Source organism: Pinus tabuliformis, chromosome 6 (genome assembly GCF_031772625.1).
Source record: "Pinus tabuliformis cultivar Carrire ecotype Pingquan chromosome 6, CPIR1, whole genome shotgun sequence".
NCBI classification, from domain to species: domain Eukaryota; kingdom Viridiplantae; phylum Streptophyta; class Pinopsida; order Pinales; family Pinaceae; genus Pinus; species Pinus tabuliformis.
The window spans coordinates 42,733,448-42,756,633 of record NC_142292.1 but is presented as its reverse complement, the minus strand read 5'-3'; the positions used below and the strand labels follow the sequence as shown (position 1 = coordinate 42,756,633).

The 23,186-nt window shown below is 41.3% G+C and overlaps 1 protein-coding gene across 1 annotated transcript in view; it reads left to right on the top strand.

The window, feature by feature from the left end:
• Nucleotides 1–205: 205 nt before the first annotated feature.
• The window catches only part of LOC149257129 (protein CURVATURE THYLAKOID 1B, chloroplastic-like), a 54,257-nt gene continuing 31,276 nt past the window's right edge, over nucleotides 206–23,186 (top strand). The window contains exons 1-4 of the mRNA XM_089413633.1: nucleotides 206–399; nucleotides 492–674; nucleotides 813–910; nucleotides 1,270–1,356. Coding sequence (XP_089269759.1) covers nucleotides 503–674; nucleotides 813–910; nucleotides 1,270–1,356 — 357 coding nt within the window. The 5' untranslated portion in view covers nucleotides 206–399; nucleotides 492–502. The remainder of the gene's footprint in view (nucleotides 400–491; nucleotides 675–812; nucleotides 911–1,269; nucleotides 1,357–23,186) is intronic.

Below are 23,186 nucleotides of genomic sequence, written 5' to 3'. Positions count from 1 at the left end.
GATAATAACTTCACCTCTTCACCACCCAAATTAAACTCAATATCAATATTTTATATATGATATAAACAAAATTCATTTTCTTTTTTCTTTTTATTTAAATTAAAAATAAAGCTTAACTTTGTTTTTCTATTCTTTTAAGAATAACATATACATTTTGACTTTCCAGGTAGACAAAATAATCACAAAATGATCATGATACTCCAATAGGCATTTAGAAGGGCAGAAATGGTGCATGAAATAGTTTTGGAAGTTTGGATTGTGTGGTGGATGGCAGGATAACCCAATCCCAATCTATCGCTCCTACTCTTTCATTCTTTTCGCGTTTTGAGTTTCCACTTCATCAGTCTGATAACCCAACGGCCTTTACCCGCTGCAGAGTAATCCCTTCTTGTCACTTGGGTAAGAGATTTTCTTTGATATATGGATTGGGTTCTGCTCGGTTGTTCGAGTCTCCAATTCTTGTGGCGTTAAACAATTGGTTTGTGTTGCAGTGTGGCTGGCAATGGCAAGCACTTCAGCTGCAACTAGCGTATTGCCCAAACTGTCCGCCCATGGGCTATTGAGCAATGCAGGAGGATTGGCTAGTCGTTGTTCGCCTCACGTGGTTTCTCTGCCAGCTTTGAGATGCCGTTCAGATCAGCCTGGTGTTTCTTCTACATCATCCACTCGCCTAGGTAATCAATCATTCTCATGCACATATCCAATTCCATTAACTATCAATATTCCATCAAATGTGTATAAATATGAGACTCCATAGTTGGGGAGACTTTGATTGTTCTAATGTAGTTGTATTGCTCTATAATTGTCTGAAGGTAAAAGGAGAGGCAGAGTAATTGCAATGGCTACTGGGGAGACCTCTACTGATCCAGTGAAGCCATTGACGGATGCCCTCAAACCTGTTCAAGAGGCTGTAAGTCAGCATTTTATTCTTTAAAGCAAGTACAGTTGGCAAAACATTTCAAATTAATGTCTTCTCAGTGGTTCCAGCGATAAACCAATCCAAATCTAGTCATTTTACATGCGCACACAACATACATGGGCCATAAAGGCTAAAACTAATAGTGTGTAGCATGGCCTTTATCACCATTATTGCATTGGCGTTGCTGTGATTTTATCTTTTTTTTTGGTTATTTTGGTAGTTTGAAGGCAGGCAATTTTCTTCATAGTTGACGAGTATCTTTTACACAGTTTGGGAATGAGAGGCTTTAGGTTTTGTTCAGGTTCAATAACATGAATTGACCGGTGACTTTTGTTTCTATGTATTGGCAGTGGGAAAAGACTGATGACAAACTCGCTGTTGGGGGACTGGGCTTTGCAGCTGTGATAGTGCTTTGGGCCTCAACTGGACTTATCGCGGTATGATAACTGATTACACAAGTTTGTATGATGCCAATTCATTGTACAAAATCAGATGACAAAATTTCAAGTTAAAGCTTCGGAGTATGGCCATTAATGATATGCATGGCTTACCTGGTAATATATTTGCTGGTTTTCTTGATTGATGGGGTGGAATATCACATCATTTATTCGTTCACTACAAGAGCATTTGTTTTCTCTAGCTAATGGTCTATTTTTTGTAATTTCAAAATTACCATGGAGTTCAAAAGGAGGATGTCCTAATAGGAGTTCCTCACTACATACTTGATGCCTTGAGGCAGCTTCAGACTGGGCTTCAAAGAGAGTTGAGGCTTTAAAGAAGTTTAACACTGTCTAGACTGATTATTTTTCATCTCGATAGAATGTCAGCATGAAAGGCAAGGGGCTGTGTGTCTTTCTAGCTAATGGCCTACTTTTTGTAATTTCAAAATTATCACGGAGATCAAAAGGAGGATGTTTTAATAGGGGTTCCTCACTACATACTTGGTGCCTTGAAGCAGCTTCAGACTGGGCTTCAAAGGGAGTTGAGGCTTTAAGGAAGTTTAACACTGTCTAGATTGATTATTTTTCATCCCGATAGAATGTCAGCATGAAAGGTAAGGGGCTGTGTGTTTCAAAGAGAGAGTGGTTTGAAAGTGTATCCTGGAAAACTAGATTTTGAACTCTGCATGTAAAATGCACAACTTCCTTCTGACTGTCGAAAATGATCAAATTGCATCCATCTTTATTATTTATAATGATTAAAAGCCATATGCATGATTTTAGGGAGTACAGGGAAAACTCTCTTCAAGTTGCTTTTTCTAAAAACAGATCTAGCTTCAAATTTTAGACTTCGTTTAAAACGGCTCAGTTCTATTTTTATCTTTGGCTCATCTTTTGCTTTTGATTTTCTTCAAGTTGTGTCCTCATGTACATCAGCAGATTAATGATAACATAGAGTTTTCAATAGGGGCTATTGGAAACATGAATCACCATGGATGATGAAAAACCTATTTTTCTGTGACCATTTTCGTTCAGGGATCCAAAAAGGAATACATAGCAGGAGAGAGGTTGTAGATATTATTCTCCGTTCTATCTTGAGCCGAGCCTTTTTTAGAACACTTATTATACTCCATTCTGCCATATTGATGTAGTTAGCCCTGCAATATATGCACTTACTGGGATTTTGATTATTTTGGCCTGATTATCTTTCTATCAATTCCATTCCACAATAACAAAGCCCGGACATTGGAAGAAGTCTATCTGAAGAAGGATTTTTTCATTTGGCCTGCAACTTGTGTTGGCAGAGGAGCTCCAAAACCGTGCTAACATGCTGCAAATGATCTGACTAAGTTTTGCCAAAAACCAAATATATTCGAAGTAAACCACTATGAACTTACCAAGATGTCATTGATGATCCTCATGAAAGTGGCAGGTTCATTAGTGAGGCTGAAAGGTATAGCCAGCCACTCAGAGAAACGAAACTTGGGTTTGATTCCTGTCTTATAGATGTCATTGGGCTCCACTGAACTTGGTGAAAGCTTGATACAAGGTCTAGCTTAGTGAAATATTTTCCCTACTTCAACTGATCAAGAAGGTCATCAATCTGGGCACTGGGTACTGGTTCTTTATGGTGACCTTCTTGAGGGTCCTGCAAATTATGCAGAGACACCACTTCTTTTGAATCTTCTTGGGAATCACCAAGGTATAAAAGCTACAAGAGGTTGCGCTAGGCTTGATCTTTCCATTCTCCATTGAATGTGTGATTTTCTGCTTGATTTTTGCACTCTCCTCAGGTGAGGTGTAATATGTAGGAAGTTGGGCAGGGAAGATCCGAGAAAAGCTCAATGGAATGTTGCATGTTCTAAAGGGGAGGTAAACCCTTTGGTTCTTCAAAGACATCTGTGTTGAGCCAGTGATCCATTGTTTATTAGAGGGAGATAACTTCCCTTTGTTGTCTTCCTTGACTTGATGAACAACACAAAACGGCATGAATTTGTTGAGACTCGAGAGTGGCCTATTTAACAAGTTGCTGAAATGTTTAGGTGGGATAGTAAAGGAAGTGGAAATGTCTCTGTATATCTTATTATCCTTGTGCAACTTGTAAGTGTAGTAAGTAGCCATCGTATTGTGCATCTTTTGCTGAATGCTATGCCCTGCCCAGAAGCAGGTCAGAACAACTATGATGGAACACTTTGAGTGATGAGATGCACACTGGGCGTAAAGTATAGTTGGCAACTTCAAATCTTCTACCAACTGTTGGGACAACAGATTCTTCTGGCTGGCATTTCCATCAAGATAGAGGCTAATCTATCCTTGTTATAGCACTTTTGGCCAAACACTGCTTCCTCATCACTTGTGTAGTTCTTGGCCATTAAAACCATGTGCAAATATGCTATAGATGGGTTGGTGATGTCCATGTTGGAAGCTCTAGAGAGTTGTTGTTTTTCAGCAAGGAGTGACTGAGCCTTCTCACTGATCTTGGGCCAAAGAATCTTGCCCTTATCATCAATATGCGTATACATCCTTAATTAGGAGCAATGTTGCTGCTTCTTTTGTGTTCTAGTGGCAAGTATTGTGTTGGGAGAATTTGCATTCTATCCACTATTATTGCCTTGGCACTTGGAAGTGGCAAAGGGTTGAGAAGAGGAAGCTGACTTCTTTTAACTTATAGGATTGGTTTTACACAACTTAGCTTCTACCTTGGAAACAAGTTGACAAGTGTGCTCTAAGGAGGTAATAGAGAAAAGCTCCAGTTCCTTCCTTAAATGAGGCAATAAGCCTGTAAATGAACTTCACACAGAGAGTTTCTTCAGAGTCTCTTCCATTGAGCTTGATGGGCATGTTCTTGAAGATTTCAATGCACTATTGCACAAACTGATCTGAGAACTGCCAAAGTTGGAGTCACGTTGTCAACAATGCGTCCTTGTATCCTAAAGGGTAGTATTGCTTTTGGACAATAGCCTTATCCAAGGTGCCAATTGGAGGTTGCTCAATGCAAACTTCAAGGCCATAGTTTTGTTGGCCTCTAACATGTTTGACTATGTCTTGATATAGGCTTTTAGACTATAAAGTTGACCTTGTTTTCCATTAGAAGCCCCATCAAAATTTGATACGGATAGTTTCACATCTAGCTTGAAATCCTTCTTAGGTTTCATTTTCACTCGATATTGAGCTTTATGGTCATATGGAAAAACGTCTTTTGTTGGAGGATTATCAATGCTTACTTCACCTTTGTTTTTCTATATATCACCATTACCATGGGAGGTGTGATGGCATCACCTTTCTAGCATGGGATTGCATGGTGTCTTAGTGGTTGGGACAAGGTACAACCATGCCAATTGCGTAGGTTCAATCCTGAGTGGGTGTATAACCCCTTGCATGTGTGTGTGTGAGAGAGAGAGGGAAGGTGTTTGACATCACTTAGTTTGATTCCTTTCATCATGAAATGGACTTAACACATGTATGACAAGCCAAATTGGTTTGATTGTATGTTAAGAGGATAATTTATCCATTTTACTATTGGCTTCCTTCGAACCTTACTATCACATTTCTTATGCTTTATTGAGACTATTATTTTGTAGTTTGTTTACTAGTTGGATCCACCCATCATTACAATCCTAGAGACGCCATGTATAACACATTCGTTTAGATGTATTGATTCCTAGAGATATCTTACAAGGGAATTTTAGGGCTTACGAGTCCTTTGTATCATGGGCATCTTGCCTTTCCCTAACACCCTTTTGCACAAACCCTTGTAACTACCTTGATTATAGGCATCCCACGTTTTACCTTGGTAGGTCCTATTACTCACCAACATACATGGGTAACCCTAGGATAAATTTTTCTCCTATGATGCAGCTTGCTATCTAGTAGCCCCTACCACGATCCACATATAGCTAGCCTTAAATGCCTCTTTCCTATTCTTCTTCAGTACATTCATTGTTCCAACCTACTCATTCGATGAAGGTGGATCATCTATTATGAGGTACATTGACCATTTTTGCATTCAAGTGTTTTCATGTAATTTTGAAGGCATTCTAATATGGATCATAGGTTGAAATTGGATTGCATACCACTATTGGTTGTGTTCTTATTTCTTTACTTCACCTTGGTGGTTGTCATTTGCCCCTAGTCTAGTGTGATCTCCCTTAGGGTCTTTCTTTCACTATCTAGGAGCGGCACAAATAGGAGGCTTTGATGATGGTAGCATTCCATGTTATTCATGCTTAACACTTGCCATTTTTCCCTATTTTCATTATCCCATCTTTTGATTGGTTGTTGTTAGCCGCTCATACTGGTTTCTTATTGGCTTTGTCCTATGAGAAGAAGGGGAAATCCTTGAGCTTGATGGAGCTGTAAGAAAAAGAAAAAGCATGAGACAAATATCCAAATGAAAAAGAATGGCAAGGGATGTAAATTAAGTAAAATCCAATCATAGCTTAAGCTCTACCCCCTCTTATATAGCCACTAGTCCCCAAGAGTATCCATGCATATCTCGCTATCAAAGTAAAAGGAACTCTTAGTGAAAATCCTGACTCCGATGAAGTGATGAATTGCCCATATTTAATCGGGAATTCTATCATTATTGCATGATAATCAATATATCTTGTTAAACAAGCCAAATCAAAGAGAGAAAAGGAAAATATGGGGGCTTGGAAGAAAAAAAGGGCAAGGAAAGGTAACTCAAGTAGCTAAGTGCTCTCTCTACAAAGGTGCTTACGGAAAATGGTTCTACATAATCTAGTATAAGACTATGACACCTTTCATGAAGTAAAACCCAATCCATAACACTATCACTTGCACCTATCATTTGTAAGTGTCGGCCTAGGAACTGTTCCTCCCCCTAGGGTTGGAAGCACCTAATTGGGGTCATGTAATAACCCTTCCATACCTAAGTATGGTAACTTGTTCACAATCATAAGCTAGTAGGATATTTGAAGATGATACTTGTGTGAAGTACTTTGATGGATTTGGCATTGAATATGGTCTACCTTGATGCTCTTATGGTTCCTATACCCATGAACCCATGATGTTGATTTTACTTGATTCCTTAAGTATGTGTTAGATGATTTTCTAGGTAAGTCAAGATCCCTCGAAGGCTGAGATGATGCTTCTCCAACTCTTCAGTATGATGTCCAGCCACTTTGTGATGATGTACACTTTGATAGAGGACATCGGGCACCTTTTGAGGGATGTTGACCTTGAGGGTGACTTGGCACAATTGATTAGACCCTCCCTTAGCTTCTTGACCTTGGCCATTGGTGATCTAGGCTAGGATGTTAATTGGACATCAGGTGTGCCTAGGAGATGACAAGATGACACTAGGTTGGCATTGTACCTCCTTGATGGACATTGTTGTTCTCTTGGTGATGATTTTGTATCCTTTCAGAGAGGTTTTCACACTTTCTACCCTAGTGACATCATGCCCTAGCAATGATGATGTCACCCTTATAATGCATTTGTAATGGCGACATGAGATTATTAGATGGTGATGTTGTTCTTGAGAGGGTCTTCATTGAGGATGAGGCACCACTTTGATGAGGACACATGGCTTATGGGATGAGATAGACCCTTTGGATCATCCCTTGCACCTTTTGATGGAGAGACATGCATTTTGGTGTTAGTTTTTCTAAGCCCAACAAATCAATTAGAGTACCAATAAATTGTATACCCAAAATTTATTTTTTAACAACAAACCAAATACGAAATGTATGCACAGGAAAAATTGTTGAGCTTCTAACAAATTTTACACAACGGAAACAAAATCAAGCACATAAATATTTACACAACTTTTTACCCTAGAAACCCAATTCGGGAAAACCAACATTTTTGTTTTGTTCTTATTTTAGCTTGTAGAGGAAAATTAGAAATTAGTTACAACATTAAAACTCAATTTGTGTGCCAATAGAAGTTTCATACTTGCCTCTTTTTCATGCCAACAACTGCCTCAATTTCTATGCACATCTCTCACACGTGCAACCTCACATGTGCGACCATACACCCTTGGAAAATATGCATGCTGAACACTACCTCAATTTCCGTTCCTGCAGATTTCTGTGCAGCCTTTTTATATGTGCGAATTGCCTTGGTTTGCATGGCCAACTACCTCGTTTTGGGTGTTGTCCCTTTTCCTTCTCTTTCCATCACTTGCTACTCCTTGGTATGTGTGCCAACTTCTCTTGAAGTGTGTGCTGTCTAGAAATGCGTGCCATCTCTCCAAGCAATTACTTTTATCCTTTTTCCCCAACCTTGTAATCCACGAAGTCAACCTCGTGATTCATGACCTTGTAATTCACGACGAGATCTATGGATGAGATTAAATCTCATTGTCTCCTTAGATCTGATGGTCACAATATTATCATAAAGTCACTTAAAGGTACTTATAATAAATCATTACTTTAGCTAACATTAATTAATTAAAATAATTAATGTGCCTTTACATAGGAAAAATAAAAGTTTTTTTGCTAGAAAAGTTTGTTGGACATCTTCTGCATGCTCGACACTAAGCCTATGCAAAATCACTTGTCCAAGTTAACAAAATTCAACACTCCTTAGCAGGGAAAGTGTTCTGCATCACCCCCAACTTATCTATGAAGAAGACGAACTTGCCTTTCATCAAGGCCTTCATGAGGTTGTCTGCCATTTACTCACTTGTAAGTACATATTGTAGTGTCATTATCCCTTTTGCACACAATCCTGGATGAAGTTGATAAAAACTGATGTTCTATTAATTAAATGGCTCTCCAGGTGAGATACCTGGAGAGTGCCCAAGCACATCACACAATACACACTATTATTCAATGAGGAGAACCTAGTACATATAGGCTTTCACACTAATAGGGTGGTTTCAACCACTCCCTAGGTATTAGCATCTGAGACCTAATCTTAGAGTCTCAATCCTATCCTTAAAACAACTAACTCTAATTTTCTCCATTAATTCTAACACTCCCCCTTAATGGAGAAAAGGTACTAAACAATAACATACGCCTGCTGGTCTAGTCTCAGCTAGGCTTACAATTAAAAACATGAAAAAGAACTTGGTAACAGAGGTTTTCATTTTGGTCTTTTTGCTTGCGAGTCCTGTTAACTCTGAGGTGCAGTGCTGACTTTTGAAGGCTAAAGGAAAGACTCGGTCCGCTTTGCTGTTCTTAAAGGGGTCCTACACCGGCCAATATTCCCCTTCTTCTCTTACCTTGCTCACACTTTACCCTTTCCGTTTCCTAAATTAACCTTCAAATCCCGACAAAGCCCCTCTAACCTTAGCCCCAAGCGAATTAGCCCAAAACTAAAACCTTACCCCTCTGCCATGCACGCCCCTAGCATGATTCCCGAGGACACCTCATACTTTCGCCGCTCTCCACCGTTGATCTTTCCCCGCCGATCCAATGGCCCACGCCTCATCCGAGACACATAACATGCCCGACAGCTCTCCACCGTTAGATCACCCCGCCAGATCTAACGGTCAGTGCCCATATCGTGCGGACAACTAGCATGAAAAGTACCCGCCTGATGAGGGCGGTTTCTCTCTCTCCTTCGCCGTTACGTGTCATCCACTGAATGGAATCGGGTGACTTCTGACACTTTCCGCTTATCGCTCGAGGCCCTTCCAATAAAAACCATTACCACTCAAATCAAACCACTCCCGCGTGTTACCACCCGCGCATCTCCGCTGCCCGATAACTGTTCGATCCGCCTGCCTGAAGATCCAATGGCCCAGACATATCCCGCTCGCATCATGACCACTAGCCTCAAAAAACGATCTCCACCGCACATCTCTCTTGATTCGACGACCACCCTTCGCGATTATTCACGACCATCCATCCGCGCATGCACTCCATACCCCACATCCTGTCTGTTACGCAAAGAAGAAGATGGCCGACTCTGTCAGTCTGGTGACAGTCTGACCATGAAATTGAATTAACAGAGAGCATGGCCGAAGGAAGAAAGGACACAGCACGACTCAGCAACCGAATTAAACAGTCATGGAGCTCCACTGCTATAATTAATCCGACCACCTGGAGGACAGCACGGTACCAGAACTGATCAAGTTTTCGTAGTGGAGAAAGCAACTACGTTCAAAGATGCTATCAGACAGTTAATGGTAGTTGGTGGTCAATTAAGACCCCTCCATCCCTAAATGGCTAAGGGCCATTGTAATGATAGATTATAAATAGCCGGAAGGAAGATGTAATCAGGGTTGGCAATTGTGTTTCGGTTCAACTTCTGGAGACTGTAGATATTCTGTAACTTGCAGCGTCTCATCTTCATTTTTAGCAATGCAAGCTTCTTTTGCTGTTAATTGCTCAATGCCCATTTCTCCTCTGTTCTAAGCTTGTGCCTGAAGGGTTGTATTCATGATTTCTTCTACGTCTAATGCTAGATAACTGTCATCTTATCTCTGGATTAGACAATTGAATGTATCAGTGAGTAGGTCACTCAGGTTTCTTCTGTATCTAATGCAAGATAACTGTCATCTTATCTCTGCATTGATAGATTAGATTTGCAAGTTTCTTTACTAGTTGCAGCTGGCCATCATACATTCTGTATGCATCTGCTGGTGTGGTTAGTATTCTTCGTCTATTCACCTAATTCCCAAATTGTTGAGCATTGGTGGTCTAAAGCCTTGTAGTCTGAGGGTGTTCATGCATGTCTGGAGTGAAAACAGAGTAGAAGTGGTTATCTGGCTTGAACCAAACCATCACCCATCCCAATAAGTTCCTAGAACCATATTGAAGATTATATGTTACTAGGCATCTCCGAGCTACAACCTAGGAGAGTTTCCTGGAGCTCTAACATAATTGGCGCCGTTGCCGGGGAGAGGAGATTGAAGCTCAGCTTCCCTGGGAGAACGACACAGATCCAACTTTGATGATAGACAAAGTCTGGACACATTTTTGGTTGTAATCATCTATCTGACGATTCTACTGGAGGCTGAACCTCTTGGCGACTCTACATCATAGCTCTGGCTCAGTTTGTGAGGCATACTCGGAGAAATCTTCAGAAGTCACCAGCTGACCCAGTACCTGACCCTGAAAAGATCATCAAGGGAAGGAAGGTATCACAAAAGGGAGCATCAGGATCAGGTAAACCTAAACAAGCTTATGCATCTCTTCGAGAAAGGCTTGTAACAGAGCACATACATGTTGAGAATATAGCCTTTAGCACTAGCAGTGAAGAAAAATTTTCGGAGATTCATAAAGCTCCTTATTCTTTAGGTCCTCCTTTGGATTTCTGCCCAAAGGAAACCTCCCTTCCTGTCCATCATATTCCTTTAGTCCTGTCAGTCACCCCTCAGCTTTCTATCATCTAGACTGCCAGTACTCTTCAATCCACCACAGCCATGGCAGGTCCACAAGCACTCACCAAAATGGAAAGAATCATAGCTGCTAGGTATGGACCTCTAGTACTGCCCACTCCTTTGAATGCAATGCCTGCTGGAGAATATCAGAAATACATGCCTAAGTTCACTGGGACTGAAGGGGTTACAGCTGAAGAACATCTTGAGTCATTCTATAGCTATGCTGATAACCTAGATATTAGTGAAGATGATGTATGGATGAGAGTATTCATCCAAAGCCTAGATGGAGAGGCTAGAAAATGGTTCAGAGAATTAACCCCTAGGTCTATAACAGATATTGAAGCTTTAGATGATGTGTTCCTAAAGCATTGGGGGGATAAGAAAGATTTGCTCTATTATCATACCGAGTTTGGCAACCTAAAAAGGGAGAATGGGGAGTCATTGTCTGATTTCAATAAAAGGTTCAACCGCATGTACAACAAGATACCAGCTGAAGTGAAACCTACTCCCACCTCTGCCAAGCTCACCTATGCCAATGCCTTTGATTCTGACTTCTGCCTACTATTGAGAGAAAGAAGATGTGCTTCTCTGGCTGAAATGCAGGATGCAGCCTTGGAGGTAGAATCCAACATCATGGCTGTAGAGAAACTCAAGGGACATGTTGACAGAAGGAGACAAAGGGGTGAATCTTCTTCATCCTCAGACCCCAAGATAGACAAAATGACCAAGATGATAGAGTCATTGGCCTCTGAAATCTCCAAGCTGAAGGTTGAGCAGCATTCAGGGAAAGGAAGGGTTCCTAATACATTTGCTCCTAGAAATCCAAATCCATATAGGAGAGCAAATGAACAGTTGCAGATCATGCAAAGGGGCAAAGAGGCCAGTGAAGAACAGAAGGTGAAGACTCCTTTCCAGAACATAGTCATGGAGGAGGAGCATTTTGATGAAGAGGATGAGATCCACTGCATGGAAGACAAAGGCAGTGCTTCCTTTTTGACATTAGCTGCCTATGAGGAGGCATTGCTCAAGGATCAGACCAGCCAAGAGTGGGACAGAGAAGCTGTTCTGCAAACTGAAGATCGGCAGAGATATAACTTGAGGTCAAAGATGAGTAATGTCAAAGAAAGCCCTGTCCAAAGAGCTGCTGTCCCAGTAGAGCAGCAGATTAGCAAGCAGAAGCAACCAACAGTTGACCCTATCATCCTCAAAGCTCCAGCCATAGAGGTGAGAGGCCCTGACAAGTCTCCTTCTTCTTCCGGTTTTCAATTAGAGATCTAGAAGCCAAGAATACCTATGCCCCTGATTGAACCAGTGAAGAATGAGTCCTTCAAAGCATCCATCCTTGAGGATCTTGAGCCTAAAGCAATCCAAGCCTCCACTGACTATGTAAATCTGCAAGATGACCAACCAGCTGTTATTCTCAGCCCAATCATTGAAAATTGTGAAGACAACTCCCCATCATTCTATGTTTCTCTGTCTATTCATGATGAAATCCTTCATAATTGTCTTCTGGACACTAGAGCCAGCCATAATCCAATGCCCAAGGCTGTCATGGATAAGCTCTGTCTTGACATTACCAAGCCTTATCAGTTGGCCTCTATGCAGCTTAAAAAACCAGTTTGCCAGATCATAGAGGAAGAAGGCTCACAGATTTGGGACATGTTCTTTGATGGGGCTTGCTCTAAGGAAGCTGCAGGAACAGGTGAAGTCCTTGTGTCCCCCACACAAGAATGCATTGATTCATCCTTCATATTAACTTTTCAGGTCACAAATGACATAGCAGAGTATGAAGCAGACCTTATCATTCAACAGGTGTACAAAACCGTCCAAGCAGAACATCCAAAGCTGAAAGCATACAGAGATGAGGTGAAATATAGACCATCTCTGCCTGATAATACCGAATGCTGGAAAGTTTTTGAAGTAAAGGATCAAATCAATAGGCTTTTGCAAGTCTTTGATGAATTTGCTGATATGCACATTGACCAAGACAAAGAAACCTTTCATAGAAAGGAAAAAATGGTCAATTTTCAGTTTAATATCGCTGTTTTCTCAAAAGAAATGCTTTAAAGGAATGAGGATATGTTTTTGATGGCCCAATCAATGGGCGGTTTTTGAAAGTTCATTTTGTTTAAGGCTTTCAGGCCTTAGTATTGTAAATATGTTATTTTTCAAAGTTTTAGTGTAGGCTTAGATAGACTCCATGCCCAATGGAATACTAGGTAATATTTTTGATCTTGTTTCTTATGTAAAAGGCAGTGGTCTATGGTTCTTGAAACCTCACAGGGAGGATTTCATCCCCAGAAGGAGCCAGTGTTAACTTTGAGGTGCAGTGCTGATTTTTGAAGGCTAAAGGAAAGATTCGGTCTGCTTTGCTGTTTTTAAAGGGGTCCTACACCGGCCATTATTCCCCTCTTCTCTTACCCCGCTCACACTCTACTCTTTCCGTTTCCTAAATTAACCTTCAAATCCCGACAAAGCCCCTCTAACCTTAGCCCCAAGCAAATTAGCCAAAAACCCCCCATAAAACCTTACCCCTCGGCCATGTGCGCCCGTAGCACGATTCCCCCCGCCGATCCAACGGCCCACGCCTCATCCGAGACACATAACATGCCCGACAGCTCTCCACTGTTAGATCACCCCTGCTAGATCTAACGGTCAGCGCCCATATCGCGCGGACAACTAGCACGAAAAGTACCTGCCCGATGAGGGCGGTTTCTCTCTCTCCTCCGCCGCCACGTGTCATCCACTGAATGGCATCGGGCGAGTTATGACACTTTCCGCTTACCGCTTGAGGCCCTTCCGATAAAAACCATTACCACTCAAATCAAACCACCCCCGCGTGTTACCACTCGCGCATCTCCGTCGCTCGATAACCGTCCGATCCGCCTGCCTGAAGATCCAACGGCCCAGACATATTCCGCTCCCATCATGACCGCTAGCCTCCAAAAACGATCTCCACCGCACATCTCCCTTGATCTGACGACCACCCTTCGCGATTATTCATGACCGTCCATCCGCCCATGCACTCCATACCCCACATCCTGTCTGTTACGCAAAGAAGAAGATGGCTGACTCTGTCAGTCTGGTGACAGTCTGACCATGAAACTGAATTAACAGAGAGCATGGCCGAAGGAAGAAAGGATGCAGCACGACTCAACAACCGAATTAAACAGTCAGGAGCTCCACTGCTATAATTAAGCCGACCACCTGGAGGACAACACGGTACCAGAACTGATCAGGTTTTCGTAGTGGAGAAAGCAACTACGTTCAAAGACGCTATCAAACAGTTAATGGTAGTTGGTGGTCAATTAAGACCCCTCCATCCCTAAACGACTAAGGGCCATTGTAATGATAGATTATAAATAGCCGGAAGGAAGATGTAATCAGGGTTGGAAATTGTGTTTCAGTTCAACTTTTGGAGACTGTAGATATTTTGTAACTTGCAGCGTCTCATCTTCATTTTCAGTAATGCAAGCTTCTTTTGCTGTTAATTGCTCAATGCCCATTTCTCCTCTGTTCTAAGCTTGTGCCTGAAGGGTTGTATTCATGATTTCTTCTACGTCTAATGCTAGATAACTGTCATCTTATCTCTGGATTAGACAATTGAATGTATCAGTGAGTAGGTCACTCAGGTTTCTTCTGTATCTAATGCAAGATAACTGTCATCTTATCTCTGCATTGATAGATTAGATTTGCAAGTTTCTTTACTAGTTGCAGCTGGCCATCATACATTCTGTATGCATCTGCTGGTGTGGTTAGTATTCTTCGTCTATTCACCTAATTCCCAAATTGTTGAGCATTGGTGGTCTAAAGCCTTGTAGTCTGAGGGTGTTCATGCATGTCTGGAGTGAAAACAGAGTAGAAGTGGTTATCTGGCTTGAACCAAACCATCACCCATCCCAATAAGTTCCTAGAACCATATTGAAGATTATATGTTACGAGGCATCTTCGAGCTACAACCTAGGAGAGTTTCCTGGAGCTCTAACAAGTCCATACTTGTTCATCTTGAATCGAGGCTTCATCTTCACTTTCCTCGCCATGAGGTAGTGATGTATCTTCACCTCATTTCTTCCCCAGTGATGGAAAGCTTGAATTCTTATTCTCACCCTTCTCAAGATTATGACAGGTTGGATAGTAGAATTTTCCCTCTCACTATTTCCGGTGTCAACCATCTGAAAGTCAGCGATGATGTCTTCATCATTCATTGATGTAACGTCTGCACACACATAAATATTTAGAGATCGTCACAATTTAAATTTAAACTCTCTCTAGCTTTGTCTTCTTCTGCCACGTCTTTGCAATCAGCTTCATGTGGTTGGTCCAATTGATCTTCAACACTTTGTTCCTCTTCACACCCTTCTTGAAGATCAACTCGTGAGTCTTCAATCTCAGGATCTTGCACAATAGACTGTGCCTCTTGATTCTTGTGTTCATCAACAGAACCACATTGTTTTTCTGAAATTTCTTCAGACTTGAACATACTACCCATGCTAATTCCAAATGCCCACATGAGAAAATCATCATCATCAGAATCAAAAATATCTAAAAATATAGACATGTTGTTAAAGTCCAGCTTATCTCGCTTCGAGATTTCTTTTCGACTCCACACGGTCCTCTAACGAGCTCCAACAACCCCGTAACCACGCAGGCGGGAAACTTCTCCCTTTGGCAGCTCTTCAATTGTAGAACCTTGTAGACTGTGGCTTCTGTGCCACGCAGGTCTTAGTGCCCTCGGCTCTGGCGACGAGCAACAAAATGACCTCTCACAAGCTGGAAACATTCTCAATATCTAATTCTGATGCACATATTTATGAAGATGGGTTCAAATCAGCACGAACTTTCACATTTTCATAATAACTTAGAAGAGAAATTTACCCAATTGGTTTTCAGATCTCCACAACCTGCAACTTCTAGGTTACTCAAACAATTTAAATTTCCAGGACAAATCTGCTGGTAGCAATACCAGATTGTTGCTATCCAAATGCTCCCCTTATATCAAATAATAATAGCCTCCATATTATTTTATTTTATTTTATTTTTTAAATTAAAGTTGAAAAAAAAACTTTAATTATCAAAACGATAATTATTCCTTAAAAAAAAACAACATAGGCATCACATGAATCGACTGTCAAAAAACTACAAATTACAACGATTATCCCGTCGAAACAGTAATGGCCTCTGATTGATGCACACCTCCACTCGCTGCACACCTCTAGGCAGCGAAAAAAAATATCACCGTAACAAACGAAGCCACGCACCCACGTCCTTCTCCTTCTTCTCACGGCGTCCTCCATGGCCATCGATGCCACCGCTGTTCTACAACCTCTGGCTATTTCTCTGCTGGGCTTCCAGGATTTTCTTTAATTTTTCTGCTTCCTTAACAACGTTTGCGAGCTTATGATACCAACTGAGACTTGGAGGCGGAGAAGTCGTAGATGCTATGATCTGTTGGGTTTCAAGGGCAAAGAGGTGGACGCCAAAAGAAATTGGCGACGATACATCAATCCTCGTTGCAATCGTTTTTTGTTAGCAGTGTATTGACAACGGATACTGCTAGTACTCCTTCTCGATGCCTCCCTGCTCTTCTTCTTGACACAACAGATGATTATCACTCGCAGCGATCAAACAGGATCTCACGCAGCCTGCGCCTCCACGACAGTCTCCAGCTTTCACCTCCACACAGACTTGGATCCTCACAGACCCGAATGCTTCCTCCGCAATCCCTTGGCGATCCGGCCTCCACACCTCGGCATCCAACAGCGACGACTTTCCCTCTTCCAGCTACGATTCTCCTCGCAGCCTCCGGGCAAGTCCAGCCTCCTCAGCCTCCTCCTTGCGGCCTCCTCTCAGACGGAAAACTCACCGTCAACAGCAACTCTTCCTCAAACACGCAGGTTTGTTCCTGACAGGGTCGGCGCTTGTTAGCAACACAGACTCGTGAAGGTCTTCACGACTAGACACCAAATATCTGCGATGACTGATCAAATGAAAATGTGTGGAAGAGTAACAGTGGGATCGGCGCATTTATGCACTTAACACTTGCGACGATTTCGCCTTAGTTGTGCCTTTCAAATCAACGTACAGGATCGACAACCCTGAAGCTCCGATACCATGATAAAAACTGATGTTTTATTAATTAAATGGCTCTCTAGGTGAGATATCTGGAGAGTGCCCAAGCACATCACACAATACACACTATTATTCAATCAGGAGAACCTAGTACATATAGGCTTTCACACTAACAGGGTGGTTTCAACCACTCCCTAGATAGTAGGATCTGAGACCTAATCTTAGAGTCTCAATCCTATCCTTAAAACAACTAACTGTAATTTTCTCCATTAATTCTAATAGAAGTGATACCTAATCTCTATGTGTTTTGACTTGTCATGAAACATTAGATTTTCTGAGAGCTTGATGCAATGTTGATTGTCACAATGTATCACGATTGGTCCCAACTCTTGATGAAACAACCCCATGAGTAACTTTTGAAGCCAAACATGATGCTAAGCTGGCTACCATGTACTCAGTTTCAGCAGAAATCAATGCAACTGACTTCTTTTTCCTATTGAACCAAGAAACAACTCTAGACCCCAAGTTGAGACAACAACCTAAAATACTTTTCCTGTCAGTTGCATTGCTTGGCTAGTCGACATCCAAATAACCCACTAGCTTCACTTCATCTCCTTGGATATAGCTCAATCCATACTCAATTGTTCCACACAGATATCTTAGGACATGTTTCGCTTCCATCTAGTGCACTCGCTTTGGCTCAACCATAAAATGACTGAGTTTATTGATGACAAAACATATATCCGATCTAATATTGACCAAATACATAAGGGAGTGAATCATCTGCTTGAATAAAGTGGGGTCCATTGCCTTTGATTAAGAAATATCATTTTTCTTCCAATTGGTCACCATTGGCGTAGCCATAGGCTTGCAGTCCTGCATCCTGAATCTCTTCAGGATCTCCACAGAGTACTTCCCTTGTCCAAGGAAGATCTTCCCATCTCTCTGCCACACTTCCAACTCTAAAAAGTAGTACATCAGCTCCATATCCTTCATGTCAAAGTCTAAAGCAAGATCCCTCTTGCAATTTCTCTGGACCTGTAAGAAACAAGTCATCTACATACAACACAAGAATGAGTGACTGTCCCCTAACCTAGATGTAGTACAGTTTGAGTCAACATCACTTTTGGTGAAGCCCAAGCCTGGTAGATAGCTTTCTATCCTAGAATACCATGCACGTGGTGCTTGCTTGAGTACATACAACACTCTTTTCAATCTGCATACATGAAAATCCCTCCAATGCACGCCAAAACCCTCCTACTGCTCTATATAGACCTCCTCCTCAATCACACCATTAAGAAATGTTGTCCTGGCATCCATTTGATGGATCTTCCAACCCATCTTGCAACAATGGAATACTTGGCTACAGGGGCAAATTTCTCGTCATAGTCAATTCCCTCTCTTTAAGAGAACCCTTTAGCCACGAAAAGAGATTTGAACTTCTCAACACTGGCATCAACAATGTGTTTAATTTTATAGATCCACCTGGATCCTACCACATATTTCCCTTTATACCATGGCACAATCTCCTATACATTATTCTTCATGATGGAAGAGTACTCTTCCACTATGCATCCCGCCGCACCTACTACTCGGATGCCTCTTGAAAATTGGAAGGTTCAACCTCTATCAACTTGCTCATAAGAGCTATGTCGCTGGAAAAGCTCTATGGTGCTTTTCTTTCCATGACTAAAGTTCTAGGAACATCCACTTGCTTATGAGCTTTCCTCAAGGTTTGCTTTGCCCATTTCGGCCTCTTCTTCCTCGAAGTCTCAGCCTGGGAAAATGGAGCATCCTGCTTCTCATCATACTCTTGCTACTCATCTTGCACACTAGCATGGGGTCTTGCAATTTGTAATGATTGTCTTCCTTCTTTTGGTGCTTTTGGCTCCTAAACCTCTACTTCAACTAACACTGATCCACAAGACTTTTTGAAATCCTCGTCCTCTTCAAATTTCACATCCCTTCACACCACTATTATCTTGAGTGTAGGAATCTAGACACTATAGGCCTTTGAGGTCTCACTGTATCCAATGAAGATGCCTTTCTCCATAGTAGGCTCGAGCTTGGTCCTCTTCTTTAATGGGACGCGGAAATAAACCAAGCACCCAAAGATACGAAGATGCCCAATCTTTGGTTTCTTCCTTGTGAATGGCTCTTCAGGGGTCATCCTCCACAACACCTTCACTCTTGTTTTGCAAATAAACTGCCGTGTTACTTGCTTCTGCCCATAAGAACATAGACAAATCTTGATCATGCAACATTGCCTTTACTACCCCAACAGTGGCTTTGTTCTTCCTTTATGATACTTCATTTTATCGTGGGTTATATGGAACTATCATCTTCCTCTTAATTCCAGAATCTGCACAAAACTGTTTGAAGGTATTTGAGCTGTACTCGCCTCCATTGTCAGATCTAAGCACCTTGATCTTTCTCCTTGTCTGGTTCTCCACAAGAACTTTAAAATCTTGGAACCGACTGAAGACCTCATCCTTAGTCTTCATAAAATAGATCCAGGTTTTCCTGGAATGGTCATCTATGAAGGTCACATAGTAGCTGAACCCTCCAGTAGATACGGTTGACATGGGCCCACATACATCTGAATGGATCAAGTCCAAGATCCCCTTGGACCTGTTGTCACTGTTGGGAAACACGACCTTGGTGTACCTTCCCATGGAACACCCCTTGCACACATCATGTTGATCTGTAGTGAAATCAGGAAGCCTAGTCATGGCCTTCTTGAGCACTTTGAGTGCTCCATGGTGCAAGTGTGCCATCCTCCTATGCCACAACTCCCCCAAGTCACAGCTGCTATTGCTGCTCACCAATGCTTTAGCTGGCTCGAATTGAAGTATATATAGCTTGTTCCTTCTCACTCCAAGCACCTTTCCTGTGCTAAAGATGGATCCCTTAGGACAAATATAAACCTTCGCATCTCAGAAAGTCACCACATAACCCCTGCCCTCCAAGGTTGAAACAAAGATCATACTCCTTTAATCCTGGAACATACAACACGTCCTTCACCAGTAGAGGCTTCTCGAACTCCTTTTGAAACTTGACAATTCGATTGCCTACTAGCCTGTACTTGGCATTGTCACCAAGTTCAATATGGAAGTCCAAATTGTGCTCCTTTAGACTGGTAAAGTAGTCTTGCACTCCAGTCATGTGACATGAAGTGCCACTGTCAACATACCACATGCTAGTGGCCATTGAACTAGAGAGACACATGATGAGTGAAAACTCATCCTCAAATCTGGCTGCAAACTCATCCATCTTAGTTGTAGCAAGTGACCTGCTTCTTTTGTTTGCACTTTTTCTTGTTAGGGCACTGGCTGGAAAAATGCCCTAGCTGGTGGCAAGCAAAGCATTTCACTTTATTGGCGTCAAAATTCTTTTTCCTACCTTGCGAGGTAGCTCCTTCAGTAGAGCCTTTCTTGGCCTTTCCCCTACTCTTGGATGCTAGAGCTAGGTTCTCTTCCTCCTCACCCTTCTTTTGATCTCCATGCTGAGAACCTTCTTGGGTCTCTTCTTGTATGAAATCATCCCACAGCCTTTCCCAGGTGGGAATATGCTCTCGTCCTACAATGCATTTAACAAATACATGCCATTCAAGGCCATACGTACTAGTTCAAAATCAGGGACTATCTCCCCCAAGGCTACCATCTCATCTCACACCTGCATGTGCCTGGTAAGGTAAGAAGTCACACTGTCTCCCTTGGACATCCTGGTGCTATGGAGCTTGTCCCTTAATACCATCTTTCGGTTCTGGTTGTCACTATGGTGCAATTTTGTGAGTGCATCCCACATCCCCTTCGTTGTCTTCTTCTCAGACAAATGGGTAATCATGCGATCTTTTACCCCATCCAAGATGATCCTCTGTGCTCTAGCTTCTTGCACGTCATGGAGGTACAAGGCAATAGGATTTGATGTAGGCACAACCATTGTGGAGCTAGCAAAGCTCCACAAATTGTTCTCCTTGAGAACTGCTGTAATTCAGACTTGCCACTGGAGATAATTAGAGGCTCCTTCTAACCTATCTTCATACCTGTCACTAGTTGCCAACTAAAGCAATCCCTCGATTATTTGTTGGTGAAAACTTTAGAAAGACCATGAACCCCTTTGAGCTTAACCTGTGTAACACTTTATTTTCTTTCAGAGGCTTGGCTTTGATACCATGTTAGTTTTTTAAAGCCCAACAAATCGATTTAGAGTGCTAATAAATTTTATATCCAAAATTTATTTTTTAACAGCAAAACCAAATTTGAAATTTATGCACAGGAAATATTGCTAAACCTTTAACAAATTTTTACCTTGGAAACCCAATTCAGGAAAACCAACATTCATGTTTTGTTTTTATTTCAGCTTGCAAAGGAAAATAATTTTTTTATTACAACAATAAAACCTCAATTTGCATGCCAATAGAAGGTTCAAACCTGACTCGATCTGCGTGCCAGCAGTTGCCTCAATTTCTATGTGCAACTCTCACATGCGCAACCGTACACCCTCGAAAATGTGCCTGTTGTGCAATGCCTTGATTTTTGTGCTTGTAGATTTATGTGCAGCCTTCTCACACATGTGACTTGCCTCGATTTGTGTGTTGTCCCTTTCCCTCTCCTTGGTATGCATGCTGCCTAGGAATGTGTGCCATCTTATCTCCAAGCAATTACTTTTATCCTTTTTCCTTGACCTTGTAATCCACAAAGTCAACCTCGTGATTCATGACCTCGTAATTCACGATGAGATCTATGGATGAGATTAAATTTCATCATTTCCTTAGATCTGATGGTCATGATTTAATCATAAAGTCACTTAAAGGTATTTTATAATAAATCATTAATTCAGCCAACATTAATTAATTAAATTAATTAATGTGCCTTTACATAGGAAAAAGAAAAGTCACTTTGTTAGAAAAGTTTGTCGGACATCTTTTGCATGCTCGACACTAAGCCTATGCATAATCACTTGTCCGAGCTACCAAAAGTCAACATTTGGGAGATGACGTCACCCTTGGAGGATTTTAAACTTACACGTGAGTTAATTGAAGCTTATTTTTATGTTATTTCTTTATTTTGGCTATCTCTAGGGGACAACTTGATGACTTATCCAATTTTTATCATGGATTGAATAGTTTTTAGCAATGTCACATTTATCGTTATTGACAATATATCGCTGGGGGCCAAAATTTAAATTATCGGAAATATCAGGGAAAACATTAGAAATTATAGAAAATTATCAGGAAAAACTACAAAAATAATCATTTTTTTTTTCCGATTATTTAACTTCTAAAATATCAACGTCAAATGTACACATTGCTGCATAAATATGAAAATAAAATTGATATATAAGATGTATGTCATGTCCCCATTTTTATTTTCCTCTATAGTACAACTAGGGTGGATTTCCAATGCACAAGATGACCAGGTCATGGGAGCAGGATTATGTCACGTGGGTTCCGGAGGGAGTTTTGAGGAGTTATTATGGGATCCAACAACATTCACTTGGCATATTCATCATCATGAGCAGTGCCACACAATTTGTTTCAGGTTCCGTGGCTTTTTGATAATTCTCGTAAAACAAGGTTATTATTGGGCATTACGCTCAAGGTGGCATTTCGAGAGGAATATTTGACAGAACACCTTAGTGTAATAGCTCATTGGACTGGAATGAGAAGATCTACAAGATGGGATGTTGAGAAGTGATTTCTAGTTGCTGTTATGAACAATCTGAAAACTAATTTTCTTTTCACAAAGACACAATTCCTCTACCAAATAGCAGCGTAATAGAACAAAAATAATTTCACAAAAATTCACACATTAAAACACAATTTTTTTAGGGAACCCAATGGGGAAAACCCTTACTTGTTTCAGAATTTTATTGAAGAAGAATAAGCTACATATCTCTTACAATCAACTTGTCTCAATCAGAAAAACAATATTTAGTCTGCCGTAAACTAGGTTTGAAACACCTGCTAGAATGCTGATCTGTTCCTTGAAAACTATGCAACCCGAGCTCCTAAATCTATGTGCATTCCTTAGGAAATATGGCCCTATTTCCTAGCGCATTCGCAACTCCTAAAGAATAGGAATTTCCTCCTATTTTCCAGTGCAATTCCCAAGAATAATTCCCCTCCAATAATTCGCACAAGAAAAAAAATCTCTAGGCTCGTTCCTCTCACAAGCTCTCTTGCTCACAAACTCATGCTCAAGAATTGAATGATCAGTTGTGTGCCTTTGATCTCATTATAAGCTTTTTGATTAGGCTATGTTTAGTGAGTTTTCTAAATTAGGAGTTGAACTGGAGCTTTTCTAGTTAACAAAAGTCAATACACTTAGTTAACTAGGAGGATCTAGTTAACTAACTCCAGTTGTTCACTCAGTTTCCAATTTAACTCACACTAGAAGACAATTAACTTAGTCTTCCACAGACTCGCACTAGTCAAATTGCTTCTTGAACTCGTCCT